At 41.5% G+C, this 19,017-nt stretch overlaps 1 protein-coding gene across 1 annotated transcript in view; it reads right to left on the reverse strand.

The window, feature by feature from the left end:
• Window positions 1-19,017, reverse strand: part of AGO2 (argonaute RISC catalytic component 2) — a 56,713-nt gene that overhangs the window by 14,780 nt on the left and 22,916 nt on the right. The window contains exons 2-10 of the mRNA XM_065669021.1: window positions 18,401-18,596; window positions 13,889-14,009; window positions 8,699-8,880; window positions 7,230-7,366; window positions 6,962-7,096; window positions 3,851-3,938; window positions 2,290-2,437; window positions 1,847-1,966; window positions 1,369-1,491 (exon numbers count right to left, since the gene is read on the reverse strand). Coding sequence (XP_065525093.1) covers window positions 1,369-1,491; window positions 1,847-1,966; window positions 2,290-2,437; window positions 3,851-3,938; window positions 6,962-7,096; window positions 7,230-7,366; window positions 8,699-8,880; window positions 13,889-14,009; window positions 18,401-18,596 — 1,250 coding nt within the window. The remainder of the gene's footprint in view (window positions 1-1,368; window positions 1,492-1,846; window positions 1,967-2,289; window positions 2,438-3,850; window positions 3,939-6,961; window positions 7,097-7,229; window positions 7,367-8,698; window positions 8,881-13,888; window positions 14,010-18,400; window positions 18,597-19,017) is intronic.

Below are 19,017 nucleotides of genomic sequence, written 5' to 3' on the forward strand. Positions count from 1 at the left end.
GGGTTACCTTCATGTGTCATTGAAAGAAGGTTTGAGCTAATATGCCCAATTTTGCCTGAAGAACTTTAGGTAGAAGACACAAGATCCTCTCCCACTCACAGTTTATGGAGGTAACAGTCTGATTTGTGCATCATAGAATGCTTTGGTTTGGAAAGGACCTTAAGATCATCCAGTTCCAACCCCCCTGCCATGGGCAGGGACACCTCACACTAAACCATCTCACCAAGAACTTCCTCCTTATATCTAACCTGAACTTCCCCTGTTTGAACTTAAACCCATTGCCCCTTGTCCTATTGTTAGTCACTTACAGGTCCCCCTTTAGGGGGCCTATAAGGATGCGGGGGAGGGACTCTTCAACAGGGACTGTAGTGACAGGACAAGGGGTGATGGGTTCAAACTGAAACAGGGGAAGTTTAGATTGGATATAAGGAAGAAGTTCTTTACTGTGAGGGTGCTGAGGCACTGGAATGGGTTGCCCAGGGAAGTTGTGAATGCTCCATCCCTGGCGGTGTTCAAGGCTGGGTTGGACAGAGCCTTGGGTGACATGGTCTAGTGTGAGGTGTCCCTGCCAATGGCAGGGGGTTGGAACTGGATGATCTTAAGGTCCTTTCCAACCCAAACTATTCTATGATGAAGAGTCCCTCTCTGGCATTCTTGTAGGCCCCCTTCAGATATGACCTATAAGAGGTTCATCAGAAGCCTCCACAAATGACGTTATCCCAGCTATCAACCTTTCATCTTGCATAAAACCATGACATGTTATAGAATTGATAGAAAATTCTGCTTCCCAAAGTTTTTTTTTGAAGGATACCACAATAGGAAGATCATGTCAGAAAGGCCACCTCAAAAGCCACTGTAAAGAACAAAACCTGTGAGTAAATACTCCAACAGGAAGAGATGGCTCTAGAGAAAAACATGCTCACAGAGAAGATACCTGAAGATAGGTGTCCTAAACACAGCTGCCCACGCAGAACACACAAAACCAACAAGAAGTTCAGGAAGATTTCAGAGTTGAGAGGAAAACAGAAACAGTAGTAATTAAGTTGCCTCTATTCTTCTCATACACATTGACTTGAACCATTATTCAGAGGTTTCTTTTTGCAACACACAACAGAACAGTGTATGAAGGAAAAATACACACCTTTTCCTCTGAACTTTACCTTAAGGATTTTTAACCTTTCAGAAATAAAGCAGCAATTGAGGGAGACGCGAAATGGCCATTACATTTAAGGACCTTCAAAGCTTACACTTAAATTCTAAACGTTACAAGGACTTTCTATTCATTATCTCATTATATTCAACATAATTAATTTGAAACCACCATATTACAGAAGTTATCACAGATTGCACACTGTGTGCTCCACGTACCCTGCCTCCATAGAGGATGGAAGGAGGCTGTAGGACTCGACCAGTCACATCTGTCATTTCATCTTTGACCATGATTCCAAACTCACGAACGTAAGGGTCAGTATTGAAACTCGCGCTCCGCATCTGAAATTACAAAGGAATTACACATCTCTTGCACAAAAATAAGTTCTTTCTATGATCTAAATCTGAGAGAACCAGCATTTGGGCACACACTCTTTTATATATGGGTGATGCCACGCATCCAGAACCTCTGTTAACTCCACTTGGATACATGGATGCCCCAAAATTTGAAATAAAGCACCCAAAAAAACCCACTTGAAAACGTTTTGTGAGAACGTATTTCTCTCATATTAATGGGCAAAGGCTTATAAAAACAAGCTCATAACCTGTGCATAGTGCACAAACCATGCAGTATCTGCTAATGGCAATAAAATGAAGTCCATTACTGTGTTTCACTCATTTTCAACAGACCACTCACCAATTTGCTAATCTCTTCTTGACGGTCAGGTGCTGATCTGGCAGTTGCTCGAATCATAGTGGAAGTTTGATTGTCAGTGAGTTTCTTTATGCATCTTTGTCCTGCCACTATGTTGCACACCTGAAATATTCCCCCCCACAAAGGAAGTTAAGAAGCACAGTGTAACGGGGGTTTCATTTGTTGTATTCTTTTCATTGCTCACTAGAGAATTTGGTAAGTTGGCTGCTCAAAAATCAGCTTGTCAATATTTGAGCCCTTTTCCCTCTGACCCCCCCATTCTCCCAATACCAGTATTAACCAGAATAGTTCATGAGATCACTCTGTAATGTGGATCATGCAAAGACTGCTGGGTTATCTTCACCTGTCAGTGAAGGAAGGTTTGAGCTAATACACCTCTGACCCCATATTCTCCCAACAGCAGTATTAACCAGAAGTTTACTTGCCTCAAGAGGGAGGTATGTGTGTTTCTGCTCCTGTCCAACTTGTAAACACGGAAGGTGAGGATAGCGTAAAACTAATTTGTGCCTGTCCTTAAAATACTGAGCTACAGTGCATTCAACTGTTTGTCCATTCTCCTGCTGAAGTGGGAATCTGTTGGAAATCAAGTATTAAAGTAAGACATTACTTCATGTAGAGTAATTTCCCACACTTATGCTGATAAATGCATTAAGCAAGTGAAGCTTACTGGAGATTAAACCTATTTTATTGAAATCATAGAATGGTTTGGATTGGAAGGGACCTCAAAGCTCATCCAGTTCCAACCCCCTGTCATAGGAAGGGACACCTCGCACTAGACCATGTCACCTAAGGCTCTGTCCAACCTGCCTTGAACACACTGCCAGGGATGGAGCATTTACCACTTCTCTGGGCAGCCTGTTCCAGTGCCTCAGCACCCTCACAGTAAAGAACTTCTTCCTTATATCTAACATGAACTTCCCCTGCTTAAATTTAAACCCATCGCCCCTTGTCCTATCACTACAGCATACTTCTAGAATTTAGATTCCATCACTGCCACTACTGTGTCTTCTAACAGTACAGCAGCAGGCTATTCCTCTAATATTCTTGATACCTAAAGCTATGAATTAAGTTTCCTTAGAGCATGTGCCCTAGAGACAAAGATTAATGTTTCCTGCTTATCCGGGAAGCAGTACATTTTATGTATCTGTGTAGCATTACATTTTATAATATGCCATGCACAGAAAACAGCAAATCTACTGTGAGAGTTGCAAAACCAATTCCTGCTTCAGAAATGCACTACTCTCTTTCTGTGCATCACAAATACTTCTGTCTGTGCACACAAATACTGTTTTTTCACTGACAGCATGAAACAAAGCCCAGACAACTAAATACCAGATCTAGATACTGATCAGTTATTTTCTTGTTATCCAGCTGTTATCCAATCCTAACCATTCCATGGGTCTATGATTAGCTTTGCTCCTTACAACATTGCCTTAAAAACAGGAATAAATACCTCTATATACAAGTTATCTGTAAATCTCTGGTTAGTGACTGAAAACAAACATTATTTCCAGAGGAAAAACCGATTGGTAATATTAAGATTAGAAAGCTTATCCCAGCTGGCACTGCATTTCTAGTCAACAGATCTGGAAGACATCAGGTTACCAATAGTGCAACCCTGTTCTTCCAACATTGAAGAAATCCATAAAGAAATAAGAGTAATTAAAAAACCCAAACACAAAAAAACCAACCCCAAAGCAACCCCAAAACAACCACAGATTAAAACAAAGAGATTGGCTCAAACACCAAAGCATTTGCTATAGAATAAAACTAGAACAAAACCAGCAGCAACACTGAGTAAATACTTTGAGGTGTATTGTAAATATATTGACCAAAGAAAGTATCATTTCTCAAGACAGCTTTTCCTATGTCAGTAAGGAACAGATACTTCTCTATTTTTCTAGATACCACTCTACTTTTGCCCAGGCCAGACACTTTTCTGGCCTGAGATTGACCATATGCTCACAAAGCAGCAAAATACTTTACGTTTGGTGACTTGCTGGACGTCTGGTGACATTGCACACTCTGTACTTTCTTTTCATTTGTCCACAGTGCGTTATCTCCACCTTCAGACCTAGACATTGGAAAACAAGTGTCACCATTTCTTCAAAATCAAGGTGTTAGTCCCCCTAAACTGCGACACAAGACCACCTAAACTCTGCAGTAAAGCTGTTCACTATTTAGCACATTGGGCACCAAAGGGTACCCCAGACAGAACTCAAAAGCCTAATTTTACAGCTTTAACATTCAAAGCCCCTGAGCTTCAGCTAAAGTTCAACAAAGAGTTTTAGAGACAAACAAGACATAACCCCAAAGCTCCACGAGCTCACAGACGAAGCAAAGTGCATTCTGTTAATCCCAACTCTGTACCTCTAAGGAAGTCCAGGATGGTGAAAGGACAAAAAGGGCACACAACCTCCTTGAAGCATAAAGCTTGTTTATACTTTATGTCTAAACACACAGTGCCTGTGAGACCTCCAACTACTGCAACCGACCCTGAACTAATGAGTCAGAGGGGGTGGAAATACCTATACAGCCTCTAGGAGCCCAAGGGAATGAGGCCACGGGGCTTTACTCTTCATGAAGACAAACATCTGCTGCACATCCCACTGGCACAAAAGCCAAGCTCACCTGAAGGCAAATAACTTCTAGAAGAATAAATTATGCACCCCAAACCAGCACAACACAGCTCCCCATGAAGAAATGTTTCCAATTTACCATGACCCACAAGTATAAGCTTGAATGCAGTGCTTTCATTTCTTTCATGCTCAGGCAGAAACAGATGTACAGGGGCTGGATTAGAGACAGGAAGTTGCCATGTGTGGGAATAGGAAAGAGGGGACTGTAGATTGGAATTCCATCTACATGTGTATATAAACTCAGGCTGCTGCTGAATTTACCCTATCTGTCACAGGCACTGATAACTTGCCAAATACCACAGTAATCTTTTAGTGTAATTTGTTAGGGCTATGTCCTGGGCTCAGCAGCAGCAGTCATTTTTCTCCTTCTTAGTAGCTGGTGCAGTGCTGTGGTTTTGACTTTCAGCCTGGGAACAGCACTGATAACACCGATGTTTTTAGTTACTGCTCAGTAATGTTTACTCTGACCAAGGACTTTGTGAGCCTCATGCTCTGCCAGGGAGGAGGGGAAGCCGGAAGGAAGCAGAGACAGGACACCTGACCCAAACTGACCAAAGAGGTATTCCATACCACAGCACGTCATGCCCACTAAATAAACTGGGGGCAGTTACCCCGAAGGGCTAGATCGGTGCTCAGGGCAGGCTGGGTATTGGTTGGCGGGTGGTGAGAGGTTGTATTCTCTTCCCTTGTTATTTCCCTTATCATTATTATTAGTGGTGGTAGCAGCAGTGGTTTGTGTTATACCTTAGTTACTGGATTGTTCTTATCTCAACCCATGGGAGTTGCATTCTTCCAGTTCTCCTCCCCATCCCTCCAGGAACAGGGGGGGAAGAAGGAGGGGTGTGAGTAAGTGGCTGCGTGGTCTGAAGCCTTCAATAATTTCATGTTTTTATTAAAATCTCCAATGCTGTAGCCCAGCATTTCATTAAAATATAAACTGCGACCTCAGCTTACACTGAGTTCTGCTGCACATTGGAAATGGCTACTTCCACCTGAAGAATGGAAATCCTCATGGAAAAAACAACGACACAGCTGGCAATTCAGTGCCCGATTACTCTGGAAAACATTTACAACCTGTACAAACTCAGCATCTATTTGTAGTTTTCTTGCTAACTTCTAATTGGGCAAACATGGTTTTGAGGCCATTATGGCCACAGGGAAGCTGCAGGATAGAGTTAGAGTTTGGTTTTCTTTTTTAATGTCCTTTCTATCAAGCACATCAGGAAGGAAAGACTTTGATTTTTCAGAAGAAACCTTTAGTGAACAAAACCAGAAAGATTCCTTCCTCCTACTCTTTGATTCAGTCATTATGTATTAGAATAACTTACTTTTAGAATTAACATTAAAATTAGCATAATCTGCTTCCAGGAGAGTGTACGTATGAAATACCTCAATGTGCAAAACCATGTAGCTAAATTACAGCATAATCTAGAATATGAAAATCTTGGCATCAGTAACAGGAAAAAATCTAAGATCAGGTAATTTAAAAAACAAACAAACCAAACCCCACATGGAATCCAGGTCTTTATAAACGTTTTGATATCATCAGATCAGGAACTGGAATGTCTTTATCATGGAACTGGGACTGGCACTTCCAAAAGATTTCAAAAGTGAAAATATGGATTTTATTGTTGTTCTGTTTACTCTAGAGATGGAGGTACCTTATGAAGAGTAAAGCACTACAGTAAATATAACTTCTAAATACAATATTAATTTGGGAAGATCAAATGTTAAGGAGACTGACATAATACAGGATGCTGTTCTCCATAGTGGAAAGATCTCAGTATTATCTCTGCACTGACATGTTCTCCGATGCTAACACATGTCATTAACTTTGACATGACACTTGATCAAGTGGTGGTGAGGCACAAAATGTAATAAATGAAAGTATGTCAAGAGAACCTACACTTGAATGAGGAAAAGCCTGCACAAGTCACAAGCCAGTAACTAATCTCATTAAAATAATCATCTGTCTGCTAGAAAGTTTAGTTCAGCCCATCATTTAGGGTAAAACATCATCTTAATGGCTGCACTAAAACACAGATTCTTGAATATGTGACAATTTACCTATGTGCATACCCGGGCCCTAAATATGGATGGTTCAGTCAATAAATAAATATGCTTACTTTTTGCACTAGTGATGCATCAAACCTGAAGCCTCATCCTTATCTGAACTGACTCACCTTATATCCACAAAGTGGCAAACTACAGAGGTTAACTAATGTAGTTAAGAAAAAAGGACAAGTAGGCTGAAAAATAGCATTGATCGGTAGACTTCTGAAAGTCCCAAAATACACTGAAGTGATAGAACAACTCCTGCCTCTTAGCTCTGCTCAAAAAGCACATGTGTTATGATAATCTGTCTCCCAATAATATGACCACTATAGAATGCATTTTGACCATGTTGTGGTAAGATCATCAGACGGAACAAAGCAGTTTTATCTAAATTAATTATTACCTTTTATTTCTTTGGTAAACTTTACCCTTTGGGAATCTGTCAGAGGTTTTTGTTGTTCTTCAATACTTTTGAAGTCCAAAACTTCACAAACAAACTCAATAACTGGCTGTGCTTTGTAAAATGCAGTTGCAGACACTGTAGACAAAAACATTAATGTTGTATTACAGCAACACTGAGGAAACTGAAGAAATCAAACAAATGGAACTCAATTTTTGCCTTTCCATTAAAAGAGAAAGAAGGAAGAAGAAAAGGTTTTTGTAGGACCTACCATCAATATTTAACATCATTTTCCATAATGAAGGTCTGACTGATTGATGGAAGCCAAACCAAACTTCTCTGCCACCACCCAATGGATTGGAGCACCCTTCTGATGCTGTAAAAAAAGATCGCCCCACAGGAGTATACCTGCAACAGAGGAAGGAAATTCAGATCATAAAACTAAAGCAAGAAAAAGGTAATAAATCCATAACTAATGCAAATTCCTATGCACAAAAGCACAGAAATGTCACTGATTCAGATTGCCAACAATCTGAGATGCCCATCACGACACCTCTTAAAATCCAGGTAAGTTACAGCACGAAATTGACTACTACTCATAATTGTTTAAATATATTTTGAGTATACTCCTTATTATATCTCCTAATTCAAACAAAAAGCATTAAGAACATCTTTCATACTCTTACTAAAAATTCAGCTACACTTTCATTTGGTACTCTATTAGAAAAATCAGTTATGCTTTAGTAAGAAAATAATTAAACGTCTCTGCTATTAAAGCAACACTGCAATAACCTCTCCCCTTACTTAGGCACTGCTTCCTCCGAAATCTCTGGAAAACAACTGATTTAACAGATATTTTTGATGCATCTTTCTCCATGGAAATTCAGCACTGCACACTTAACATTAAACTAATCAAACCCAGAGCCAATATGGTTCTCTTAACAAAGATGCGTGACTAACAAATCTGGGCTGGTTTCTGCGTTACAAAACTTGACTAAAGTGATTTTTTTAATCCCTAACGTGCAGATAAAGTTAATGTACTATAAGGCTATTTAAAGATGTTTACATAAATTTAACTCATTTTCCCAGTTTAGCCCTTCTAAATGGGAAAGTTCAGCCCTATTTTGTTCTTTACTTTCCAACTGAATGCGGTTTGAACAGCGGTCTTCAGCAACTTGTTTCATGGCAGCTGAATTAAACCCAGTATCTCTTGTGTTTGGCTGCAAATGCTGCAGATTCCACTTGCTTGGAAAGAAAAAAACCCAATTATTTTCCTTACTATAAAAAGAGCTATAGTGAGTGACATTAATGTTCCCCTATAGCACAGCGTCCTTTATACAAAACCGGCAGTAGCATCTGCCCAAGGACACACGGAATAGGGTAACAAGTTTTAAAGCCACCCTCACACATCCACCAATCTCCAACTACTTTCCACTCAGGGAGGGCTTCCCTCTCTGAGGTGTACAGAGAAGTGGGTATGAGTGAGATGGCAAGGGCACCCCTCACCTGAGAGCACACAGACTGAACACCAGTGGGGAAAGTGTCTGGTGTCCAAGGCTGGAGGTTACTAATTCCACTGAATGAGCAGAAAGGCACTGCACTGCCTCTCGCCTGAGCATGCCATCTGCTAGCTAGCTATTGTTTTGGTTGAGCTACGAAAGCACATCCTACCCAAAAAGCCACTAAAGCAATTCAAATAACAAAACCACCACCAACACAAAGTCAAAGTCTTCCCCTCACCTCATGGAAGGCAAGTGCCTCATCACTACATCCAGTGCCTGGATGGTTTCAAATGGGACACCCGGCAGCCGACCAGAAAGAGCATCATGTAACGCCTGCAAACTCACACAGGACATCCACTTTATAGCCACCTTAAATATTCTGTCCTTTCCTTCTCCTGGCAGCGTGACCTCCAGCTCCACCTGCAACAATGCCAAACAACAAACCAAGATGATTCTTTCCATTTAAAGAGGAAAAGAGAAGAGATGATGGATTCCTCTGAACAGTGCTATAAGGCATGGGAAGAGACAAAAAGCAATGATGAAGAAGCAATACACATCAAGTACAGCCTCTTTTTACAGCATGATCTTTCCAAAGGTGTATTTCGGAGACCGGGCATGCTTCCCAGCTGGCATCTACCTCCTCCTCTGAATCAACATTATCATTTGGAAGTGCTTGCATCATCAACTGGGAGGTCTCTGTGAAGATCCAATAACCTGATTTCAGATACCTAACACACTGCAACGCATCACTGCTCAAGTCAGCTCCTGCACGTCTGAAGTAAAACATGGTCTTTCACTACCTGCCAAGATCCATGTATTTCTGGTATTCACTCTCTAGAGCACCAGAGGGCTTTAAATACTATTACTGTAGACATAGTTCAAACAGGAGAACATACAATTCAACAGGACCTCTCAAAGGGAAAAAAGCCAAATACCACCCCTCCAAACAAAACACCCCCCACAAAACCCATTAACCCCAAACCCTCTCATTTTTAAGTACCAAAGAAAGAATAAATGATGGCCCCAAAGTAGCAGCGATGCAGATATGCTATCAGGCAACAAACAGGGACACTCCTTTGACATGTCAAGCCCTACTTTGAATTTTGTGTCTAAAAACCACTGGCAAACTACATGTTGGTAAAATACTTCAGCCAACAACTTGTAATTAGTTGTAATGCTCATTTCTCCTCTTTATTAAAGCAAAGAAAGCCTGAGCTCCACAAAGTTCTTAAATTGACTAAAATTAAGGCTTGTCTGAAGTGATGAGCAGTGCTGGGAGTGACTACAAGGAATAACAAGATCACAGTATCCTTTGTGCTGGCTATAAACAAAACCAGCACATTTTCTTGTCCTAGGGAGCTCACAATTTACATATAGAAGGCATCCACTTAACAGACAAACTGTAATTAGTGGGCTAGCAAATATAATACATGGGTAACAGCAAGCTAATATACGCAATCATCTGGTGCTCGGCGACAGTTAGCTTCCCCTGCCAAACAACAGGAAGGAAACATAAAACACAAATAACAAGCGTTCATGTATGCAAAAAGCCAAGTTCACAGTTCAGAGTGGGCACACAAAATTAGTATTACAGCCACATCCCTCCTCCTGTACAAACACTATTCACCAGGAGACTTGAGCAGAGGAAGGAGCTGTATGGCTGTGGGAAGGCAATGGCAACTGGAGGCTCTAATTGTGGGGTCACTGGTCTGAATCTGGCCCAGAAGGTCAACTCTGCTGGAATGCTGTGCGAATAAAGGTACAGGTTTTCAGCTGGCAAAGGCTGGAAGCCTTCTGTGAAGCATTCATTTCCCACAACACCATCAAAAGATCTTCAACTTGCATCTTATTTAGAGCAGATGGAAGACATCTGTCACACCTGAACTGCATTTTCCTCTAAACTTCTCCTTCAAATCAAGTTTCATATTTTCTATTACTCCTGATACTGTTAATGCAAATGATTATTAACAGCTTTGGTACCCTTAATCTAAAAAAAAAAGATCTACTTTTATTTTTCCCCCCTCATGGTTTCAATTTACAGAACTCCTTCATTGCAATAGCATGAAAAAAGATGTAGAGCAGGACTACCCGTGTTGCAGTATCCAGGTCCCTGGAGGAAATAAAAGACCCAAGACTGGAGAATTTTTATTCCAGTTCCTAGACTGAAAATACTACTTAAAAACTAAGAAAATATTCTGTTACTATTTACATATTCCATATTTGTTTCCAAAGGTCTAAAGAAATGAAGGAATTAAAGACTGAAAATAAGGTACGATACAGAAGGAATGAAAACAGAGATGAGAACCATGAAGGCCGGGCAGAGAATATGTAATAGCAAAAGTTGTAAAAGAAGCAGGGCTGTCAGCAAGGACAAAAGAACCAAACTAACCCCAGAACAGCCACTGCTGACAAGAGATGAGGACAGAGTCCATTAATTAAGTTAAAGAGCAACAGGAGGGAAACATGTTGGCAATTTGGTGCCAGCATTCTGTTTAGCATCAATTCTTCCACTAGCGATTTACATTGCAAGTAAATCAAGGTCTTCTTCCACTGAGATTAAGGATCATCTATTAAACACTGTAGGTTCATGAATCTTTTCAATAAGATCCTAAATATAATTAGATGTGCAGCAAACTTGCTACCTTTGTTATGTACAGAATAGCCAAAAAACACCACCAACAAAAGTTAATCTAATTGTGCCAGAGGAAAGTCCTAATGCCTACAAGCTTTATACTGGTTTAAACCATGCTTAAACCAATTTAGCGCCATTTAAAAAATTCCCTCATTAAGATACATTTCCCCACATCCTATTTAAACCAGCTGAAGATTTACCTCCATCAGCTCTTTGCTCCAGGGTAATAACATTAATATATGTATCCTGGGCTGCATCAAAAGGAGTGTGACCAGCAGGTCGAAGGAGGTGATCCTGCCCCTCTGCTCTGCTCTTGTGAGACCTCACCTGGAGCATTGTGTGCAGTTCTGGTGTCCTCAACATAAAAAGGACATGGAACTGCTGGAACAAGTCCAGAGGAGGCCACGAGGATGATCAGGGGACTGGAGCACCTCCCGTATGAAGACAGGCTGAGGAAGTTGGGGCTGTTCAGCCTGGAGAAGAGAAGGCTGCGTGGGGACCTCATAGCAGCCTTCCAGTACCTGAAGGGGGCCTATAGGGATGCTGGGGAGGGACTCTTCATCAGGGACTGTAGTGATAGGACAAGGGGTAACGGGTTAAAACTTAAACAGGGGAAGTTTAGATTGGATATAAGGAGGAAGTTCTTTACTGTGAGGGTGGTGAGGCACTGGAATGGGTTGCCCAGGAAGTTGTGAATGCTCCGTCCCTGATGGTGTTCAAGGTCAGGCTGGACAGAGCCTTGGGTGACATGGTCTAGTGTGAGGTGTCCCTGCCCATGGCAGGGGGGTTAGAACTGGATGATCTTGAGGTCCTTTCCAACCCTAACTATTCTATGATTCTATGTAGGGCTGAAAAACCAAAGTCCTACATCCCATGGGCAATGGGGAAAAATAGGAGTTTATTAAAGTAAGCCTAGAAATGAGCTACAGATGAAACTCTCTGAACCATCTTGTGCTAACCTCCACTAGAAAGACTCCTCAGTGACCATCTCTTGTAAATGATCAGCTCTTTGGCTGGATAATTCTGTCCCACCAAAAATGGTGAACAGAATCATTCAAGTCAGCCTCTTCCCAAGTACAAGCTACCTCGCACCATTCACTTGCATGGGCACAAAGGTATTGGGGCATCAAAAGGATTTCATGCTGACACTGTCACTTGACTTCATTTTTACCATGTATGATTTAGTAGATCTGGGCTTTAAAATCAAGAATCAAGTCCTGTTTGATCAGCAATATTCAGGCACAGAAGGAACAGGAGAAGGAGGAAGGCATCTCATGCACCAGATCCAAGCATTATTTTCACCTCAGTTTGTTTATCCTCCATAAAACACTTTTTATTTGCCTTTACTTATTTAATGCAGAACTTCCAACTTGTTGTAAAATATATGGGCAGTCAACCACAACATGGAAAGTATTACAGTTATAAGGTTATTGTGTGCATCCAGAGGACTTGTATAAACCCTTAGGAGACATCAAGTATCATTCCACCTTTGGCAAACACTTTGCAGTTTTATGTGGCAAATCTGCAGGAACTGGAATACAGTATGGTGGGGGGGGGGGGGGGGGATAATCTCTAATACTTTTAATGATTCCTTTAGAGTTTTCCCAGATGCCACCTTATCGGTTAATGAAAAATAACAAGGACTGGAATAGAGACTGACCTTTACTGCATGACATTCACTTAAATATATCTGGGGGAAATTAAATTTACACATATGAGATCAAGAGCTTGATACAGGTAGAACTATGTCAAGCACTGCACAGAGATACAACCTAAGATAGCAAGAGCTACTTTATAGCACGCTGCTACTGAATTTTGGGTGACCTAAGCTCTTTTCACAGTTTTAATCACATAAGCAAGTTTCCACATTGCTATTTACCTTTCTCTCTTACTTTTTTTTCTACCTACGTGGCAGTCAAATTCTATGGAACAAGACAGTCTTCCATTGTAACTGTGCAGGCCTCACCGCGCACCCACAGCAGAAGGGTAAAATGGGAATTACTGTGCTACGAACACGTAACAAGAAGGACTATCCTCAAGTGTCCATCTAAATAAACAAGGCCACAGAAAATCCAATCTGATACTAGACCACAGATGCGTAGGCTTAATTATTTTACCAGGTTTGCGTGTCAGCACATTCCAACACAGCCCTTTCTACTTCACCGGTCAATGGGCACAGATAGGGCTACACTTTCCCTGCTACGACCAGTGACCAGAGAGGCCACTGCCCCACATACAGAGCTGGGAAACAGAACACACGAGTCCTCTTCAACTGCCCCAGGGCTAAGGTAGCAGGTCTCAACCTGTGCAGTTTAAACTAATGAGGCTTTTACATAGTAAAGGATTAGGGAAGAGGTTCCATAGAGGCAATGAATGGGTTGGAGGAGTTTCTCCCAGCTAGTGGAGAGCAAGAATCAGCTTACAGTGGGCTTTGATGAGATTAAGGAGCTGACACAACAGCTTCTGCTCCTCCTCTCCCAAACCCAACTGTGCTTTCACTTTCTCTGTAGTGCCAGTATGGAGCCTGTCTGCTGCTTTGGGCAGCTGATCCAGCTCACCAAACCAGGAGAAGCCATGCAAGGGGGGAGAAAGAGAGGCAGGAAAGGGGAGTGACCGCCTTTGACTGCGACAAGCTCACGCTTCCTGTCCTGGCAAACCACACTCTGAGCAAAGCAGCAGCAGCAGCAGGATATGTCTATTCCAGAAACAGAAAATCAGTTTTTATCAGTTGTTAGAAAGGCTCTGCAAATATTACCTTAAAATCTCCAATTGGAAACTTTTCTATTTAAAACTTACTTTATCTCTCCCAATGGGAAGCGGCATAGCGGTATAAAGGTTTTTTCTTCCATCAAACACTGGTTTGCGATCCCCAAAAATCTGGGTTTTAAAGTGCTGAACCATATGCTCCACTATTTCTCTGAAAATACAAAAAGAAAACGTTAATTCAGCTTTTGACTTCTAACGTTAAGCAGCAGATGAACACTAACACTAATATTTATGAATAGAGGCATTAGGTAAATGAAAGGGTTGTCCGCTGCTGGGTATTAAAGGCAAGATTTGTTTGACTGATCTGAATCAAAGCAACCTTTCCACAGACTAAACTGTTTTCTTAAAGCAACTATTTTTAGCTGTTTCAGATTGAAACTTTCCTTCCTCTTTTCTGTGATCTACTGAAAGTGGTAAAGCGAAACCTTGTGCTCTCTCAAACTCAAAATGAGAGATGCTTGGTATTCTCCTGGGGCTTCTGCTCCCTAACCTACAGTCCCTTCTGCAGAGGATCATGGACCAAAAGCTCAGCAGCTGGAGAAGCTTTCAAATCCAAGCTCACAGCCTTCAAGTGTAAGGATGATAATTCTATGATGAGTGATATGCAAACTTTTTGTATTGCACTGAGAAAGCTCACTTTTAAATGCAGTATTTTCATGTATGCAGCAAAACTGGGCTCCATCCAACAAAACTCGTTATGTGCAGTCACTGGGACCTGTGCATATTAAAAATACACATTCATTTAAGCATAGTGGAATTAGGCTGTATGTTTGTATGAATGAGGTAACCACTCACAAAGTCATTGTGAAACCACAGTGTTTACACACTGGCCATGCAAAGCAGTTCACCAGCTGATGAGAGGGCTGTTGGTAAAACAACACCCTTTGATGCCAAACGTCCTTGGTCGAAATGTCCCAGAGAGACATCCTTCAGGCTGTAAAAGCTGAAAGCCATCAGCAGTCTGCAAAATGCTGCCTACAAGATCCTTAATGAACAGCTTGAGGCAAAAGGGCACTGAATGGGTAAAGTGACACAGAAAGGAAACCACTATTAGTTCAGTGCTGCTGTCAAACAGCAGCTCAGAGATGCTGCAGGTGACTATTTCATTCGCCTTGACTTGGAAAGGTCATTCACCCAGCATCCAGTTAGACATTACAGCAAAATTCTGAGACGAAACGCTGAATTCAGTCAAGAAAAGAAGGAAGACTGTTTCAATTGCCAATTTCTTTGCTGTGTCCCAAGGCTTTAAGGCAAGATGTGACCGCTGAAAGAAACTTGCCTGACCTCCAGAGAAGTACGAGTAAAACCTGACTCAGTAATACCTGCCTCAGGTCTGCAATGTCTGACTGAACAAGTACCTAAACTGGAGGGTGGGAGGAAGGAGGTATTTTTCAAGCTTGAGTTAAGGATTGAGCAATGGGAAACCCATTCTCTCACTGAGCAAGTTCTTCCGATTGTGAACTACTTCATATAAAAATGAACACTTCTGCTTAAGCTTTTCTAGCTTTAAACCACATTTAGCGATGGTGACTCTCAGCTGTGGGTGGAGAAAGCATAATAAAAACTAAGTTATTTTCTCTATGTGAAGTTAAAAGAAGATTGATTTACCAATTCACTAACTTCAGCCCTTTGGGACTTACTGTTCTACTGAGATCATGCAAACACACCAAGAACCTGAGGCCAGCGACTGCAGAGTTCATCTTGAACCTTGGATGAGTCCTCGCTGTTCTGAACTAAACCAAGGGCATCCATGGGGCAGAACCAAACTGACACTGCCCACTCTATCCAACTATGCAAACAGATCTGGCCTTGCTGCAAGACATGAAGAACTGTCGCCAGACTGTACTAATCTGGCACAACACCACGCTGTCTCAGCCATGTGTTTTCCAGTCCTGCTCCAGCTCCTGTCTCATCAGTGAGGAACTTCCATGTACACATCCCTGCAGCAAGTCTGCAGGGCCATAGTCCAAGCTGTAGTAAGTTACAGAATAAAACTGAAGGACAAAGCTGGGACAGATGAGGGAGCAGTGTAAATGAACATAAAATCTCCCTCTATACTTTCTAGAGGCTACAACATATAAAGTAATGACAAGAACTATTTACTATAAATGTACATCTGAATTATATAACCAAAAATACTAGAAAAACGTAAGCCAGATGAATAAATAGAATTTAGAATTGCACTGCATGTGCATCCTGCATAATCCTACATACATATGTATAAGTGCAAATAAAAATACAGGTATCCATGTAGGACTGAAAGATCACAGCTCATAAACACAGGCGCAGGTGAGTACATGTACATCTACAGGACACATAGAGGCGTAAGCACTTAAAAGAAACAAAACATACACTTCATTAAGTGAATCCAATTTGTATTCTTCTCACACTGCACTGAGAAATATGCACCATACCACTGACAAATGCATTTATGACATCTCTGTCTACTGCAAAAGGCATTTAATATATGTAGATTTATACTTGCTCCTGTTACCACAACAGAGGGAGTGATTAACCTGACAAAGCAGAGCAGGTCAGAAGCTGTCAGCTGAGAGAGAACTTGCTACTGAATATAATCTGCCTCTTCAGTGAGAAAAAATGCTTTATGATTTAATAATTAAGCTCTCTGCCACTGGTGAGCAAGTACCCACATGCTGGACCATCATGGGGGTAACCACACTGAGCTACAACACACAGGAGTGGTGCAGCACTCAGCTCCCAGAGAAGCTACATAACATTGGCAATCTGCATCAGACAGCAGCAATTGCCAGGGCTGGAGCTGGTGGCAGGGGTATCAGTTAATAAAAGCAAAGCTCTCATGGCTCCCACTATGAAAAACATGACTGCTGCAAACACTCTTCAGGGCTCCAATGCGGTAACAGTAGCTCAGTATAATTAGCAGGGTTGCCCTTGGGCAAAGAGAGAGTTTGGCTTAATACACTTACAAGTGTTTGCTTTTAAAATTGAATTCGCTTCTCAACTAGCTTAAAAATTAAACTGCTAATAAATCAGAAAAGGACAGCAAAGAGCAGTGGTGCTGCTTTATGAAAATACATCATTACTGATTCTTTAGTATTGCAACTGATAATATACTCCAGCTTCTTAATTCTCGTTAAGAAAACGTTGGCATTCGAGTAGCTTCATACTTTGCTCATGTTCCTGACTGCATATCCCACCCATGCGCTCTTTTTCTAATAAGGAAAGGTTTTGTACTTGAATATAGAAACAAGCCATTCCGATCCTCCACAGTCAAGATGTAGGTAGCTAAGATGATGACACTTGTGGTTTCTAGTTATTGCCAAGTCTTGTTTTCAAGTTTCACTTCTGGCAACACCACTCTTTCAAGTCAATGAGGTTACCACACAAAATAGGGCACATATGCAAAATGCAACACCTAATTGCTTGTTTCCTTCAGCAACTGATCCATGTTTTCATCTTGCTATCTGTTTTCAGAAGCATATCTTTTCCTTATTGTCCTGGGTTCAGCAGTAGCAGTCATTTTTCTCCTTCTTAGTAGCTGCTGCAGCACTGTGTTTTGACTTTTGGCCTGGGAACAGGGCTGATAACACAAATGTTTTAGTCTGACCAAAGACTTTCCGAGCCTCATGCTCTGCCAGGGAGAGGAGAAAGCCGGGAGGAAGCAGAGACAGGACACCTGACCCAAGCTAGCCAAAGAGGTATTCCATACCACAGCACGTTCATGCCCAGGATGTAACAGAGAGTCACCCGGAAGGGTTAAGGCACTGCGGGGTTGGACTAGGTATCGGTCGGTACTCGGTTAGGTGGGGTGGGGCTAGTTATCGGTCGGCTCATGCTGAGGTGTTGTATTCTCTTCCCTTGTTATTTCCTTTATCATTATTATTATTGGTGGTAGCAGTAGTGATTTGTGTTATACCTTAGTTACTAAACTGTTCTTATCTCAACCCGTGGGAGTTGCATTCTTTTCGATTCTCCTCTCTGTACCTCCAGGAGTAGAGGGAGGGAAAGAAGGGGGGAGTGAGTGAATGAGCTGTGTGACTTTGTTTAAACCACGACACTTATACAGAATCCACTAATGAAGGATAATTTCTTACCTTAGTCCCTCCACGATTTTATTGCAGCAGCGCAAACAAGTAGGTTTTGCCTCCCCTTGTCAGCCAGGGAAGTTAGAAAAACAAGCTGGTAACACCAGCTCCCTGCTGAAGGACTTGTCAGCCAACTGCACTCAATATTTAACCAAGCGATACGAAGAATCGTATTTATCAAGTTGGCTTATACTGACCTTGCTCCACTAGAGTTAGTACACTTTACCCATCTGTCACAGTGGCTTTGATCAGCAGCATCTTAAGATGCTGACAAGTTCAATCAAAATAAGGGATGATTAACACTCAAATCTTGAATTGGTACAGAAAGACTTGAAGCCTGCTGATGGATATGCCAAGTTGGAAGCTATCAGCACAGATAACGACTGAAGACAGACACATCCTGCAAGCAATCAACAAAGACAACACACTCTCCAGCATTTCAAAGGAAAACTGAAGAAAAGCAAAGCAGAGTTATTACCTGTTAACTCTTCTAGGGCATTTTTCTGGCTTTATATCCAATTCATAATGGTAGATATCTATTTTAGGAATGTCCATTTCAAAGAAGTTGGCCTGCAGTTTGATTGTTCTCCCAGAAGTGCCAAAATCTGGTCGAGGAGGGGGTTTAAAGGCATATCCCTGTACTGGTGGTGGCAACGGTGGAGGAGGTGCAAGCACTGAAAATAAAGCAAGTACAAATTAGCTATCAGTTATACCAAACTGGCAGTTAAACACATTTACAGGCTATTTGAACAACGAAGCACAGGACATTTAAACCAGTTAACTCTTGTTAAACTATGTAAAAACTGGGGAAAAATATGACTCAAAAGAACCCACTGCTATCAGGAGTCCATGAATTCTGTCTTCTTCCTATGGTAGCTCACCAAGCCCTGATTACTGAACAAAACCTTAAAATCAGCTGCATTTTCCTATACTACACGTATAGGAATAGGTGGGAATTTTAGAGACCAAGTGGGCATTGCCAAGTGAGAACCAGATCTCCATTGCAGGGAAGAACTTCAGTTTCAAACCACACACCAAAGCCATTCACCTAACCACATTTATTTGAGCAAACACCTATAAGAATGGAGTTCCTAC

This window comes from Lathamus discolor, chromosome 2 (assembly GCF_037157495.1).
Source record: "Lathamus discolor isolate bLatDis1 chromosome 2, bLatDis1.hap1, whole genome shotgun sequence".
NCBI classification, from domain to species: domain Eukaryota; kingdom Metazoa; phylum Chordata; class Aves; order Psittaciformes; family Psittacidae; genus Lathamus; species Lathamus discolor.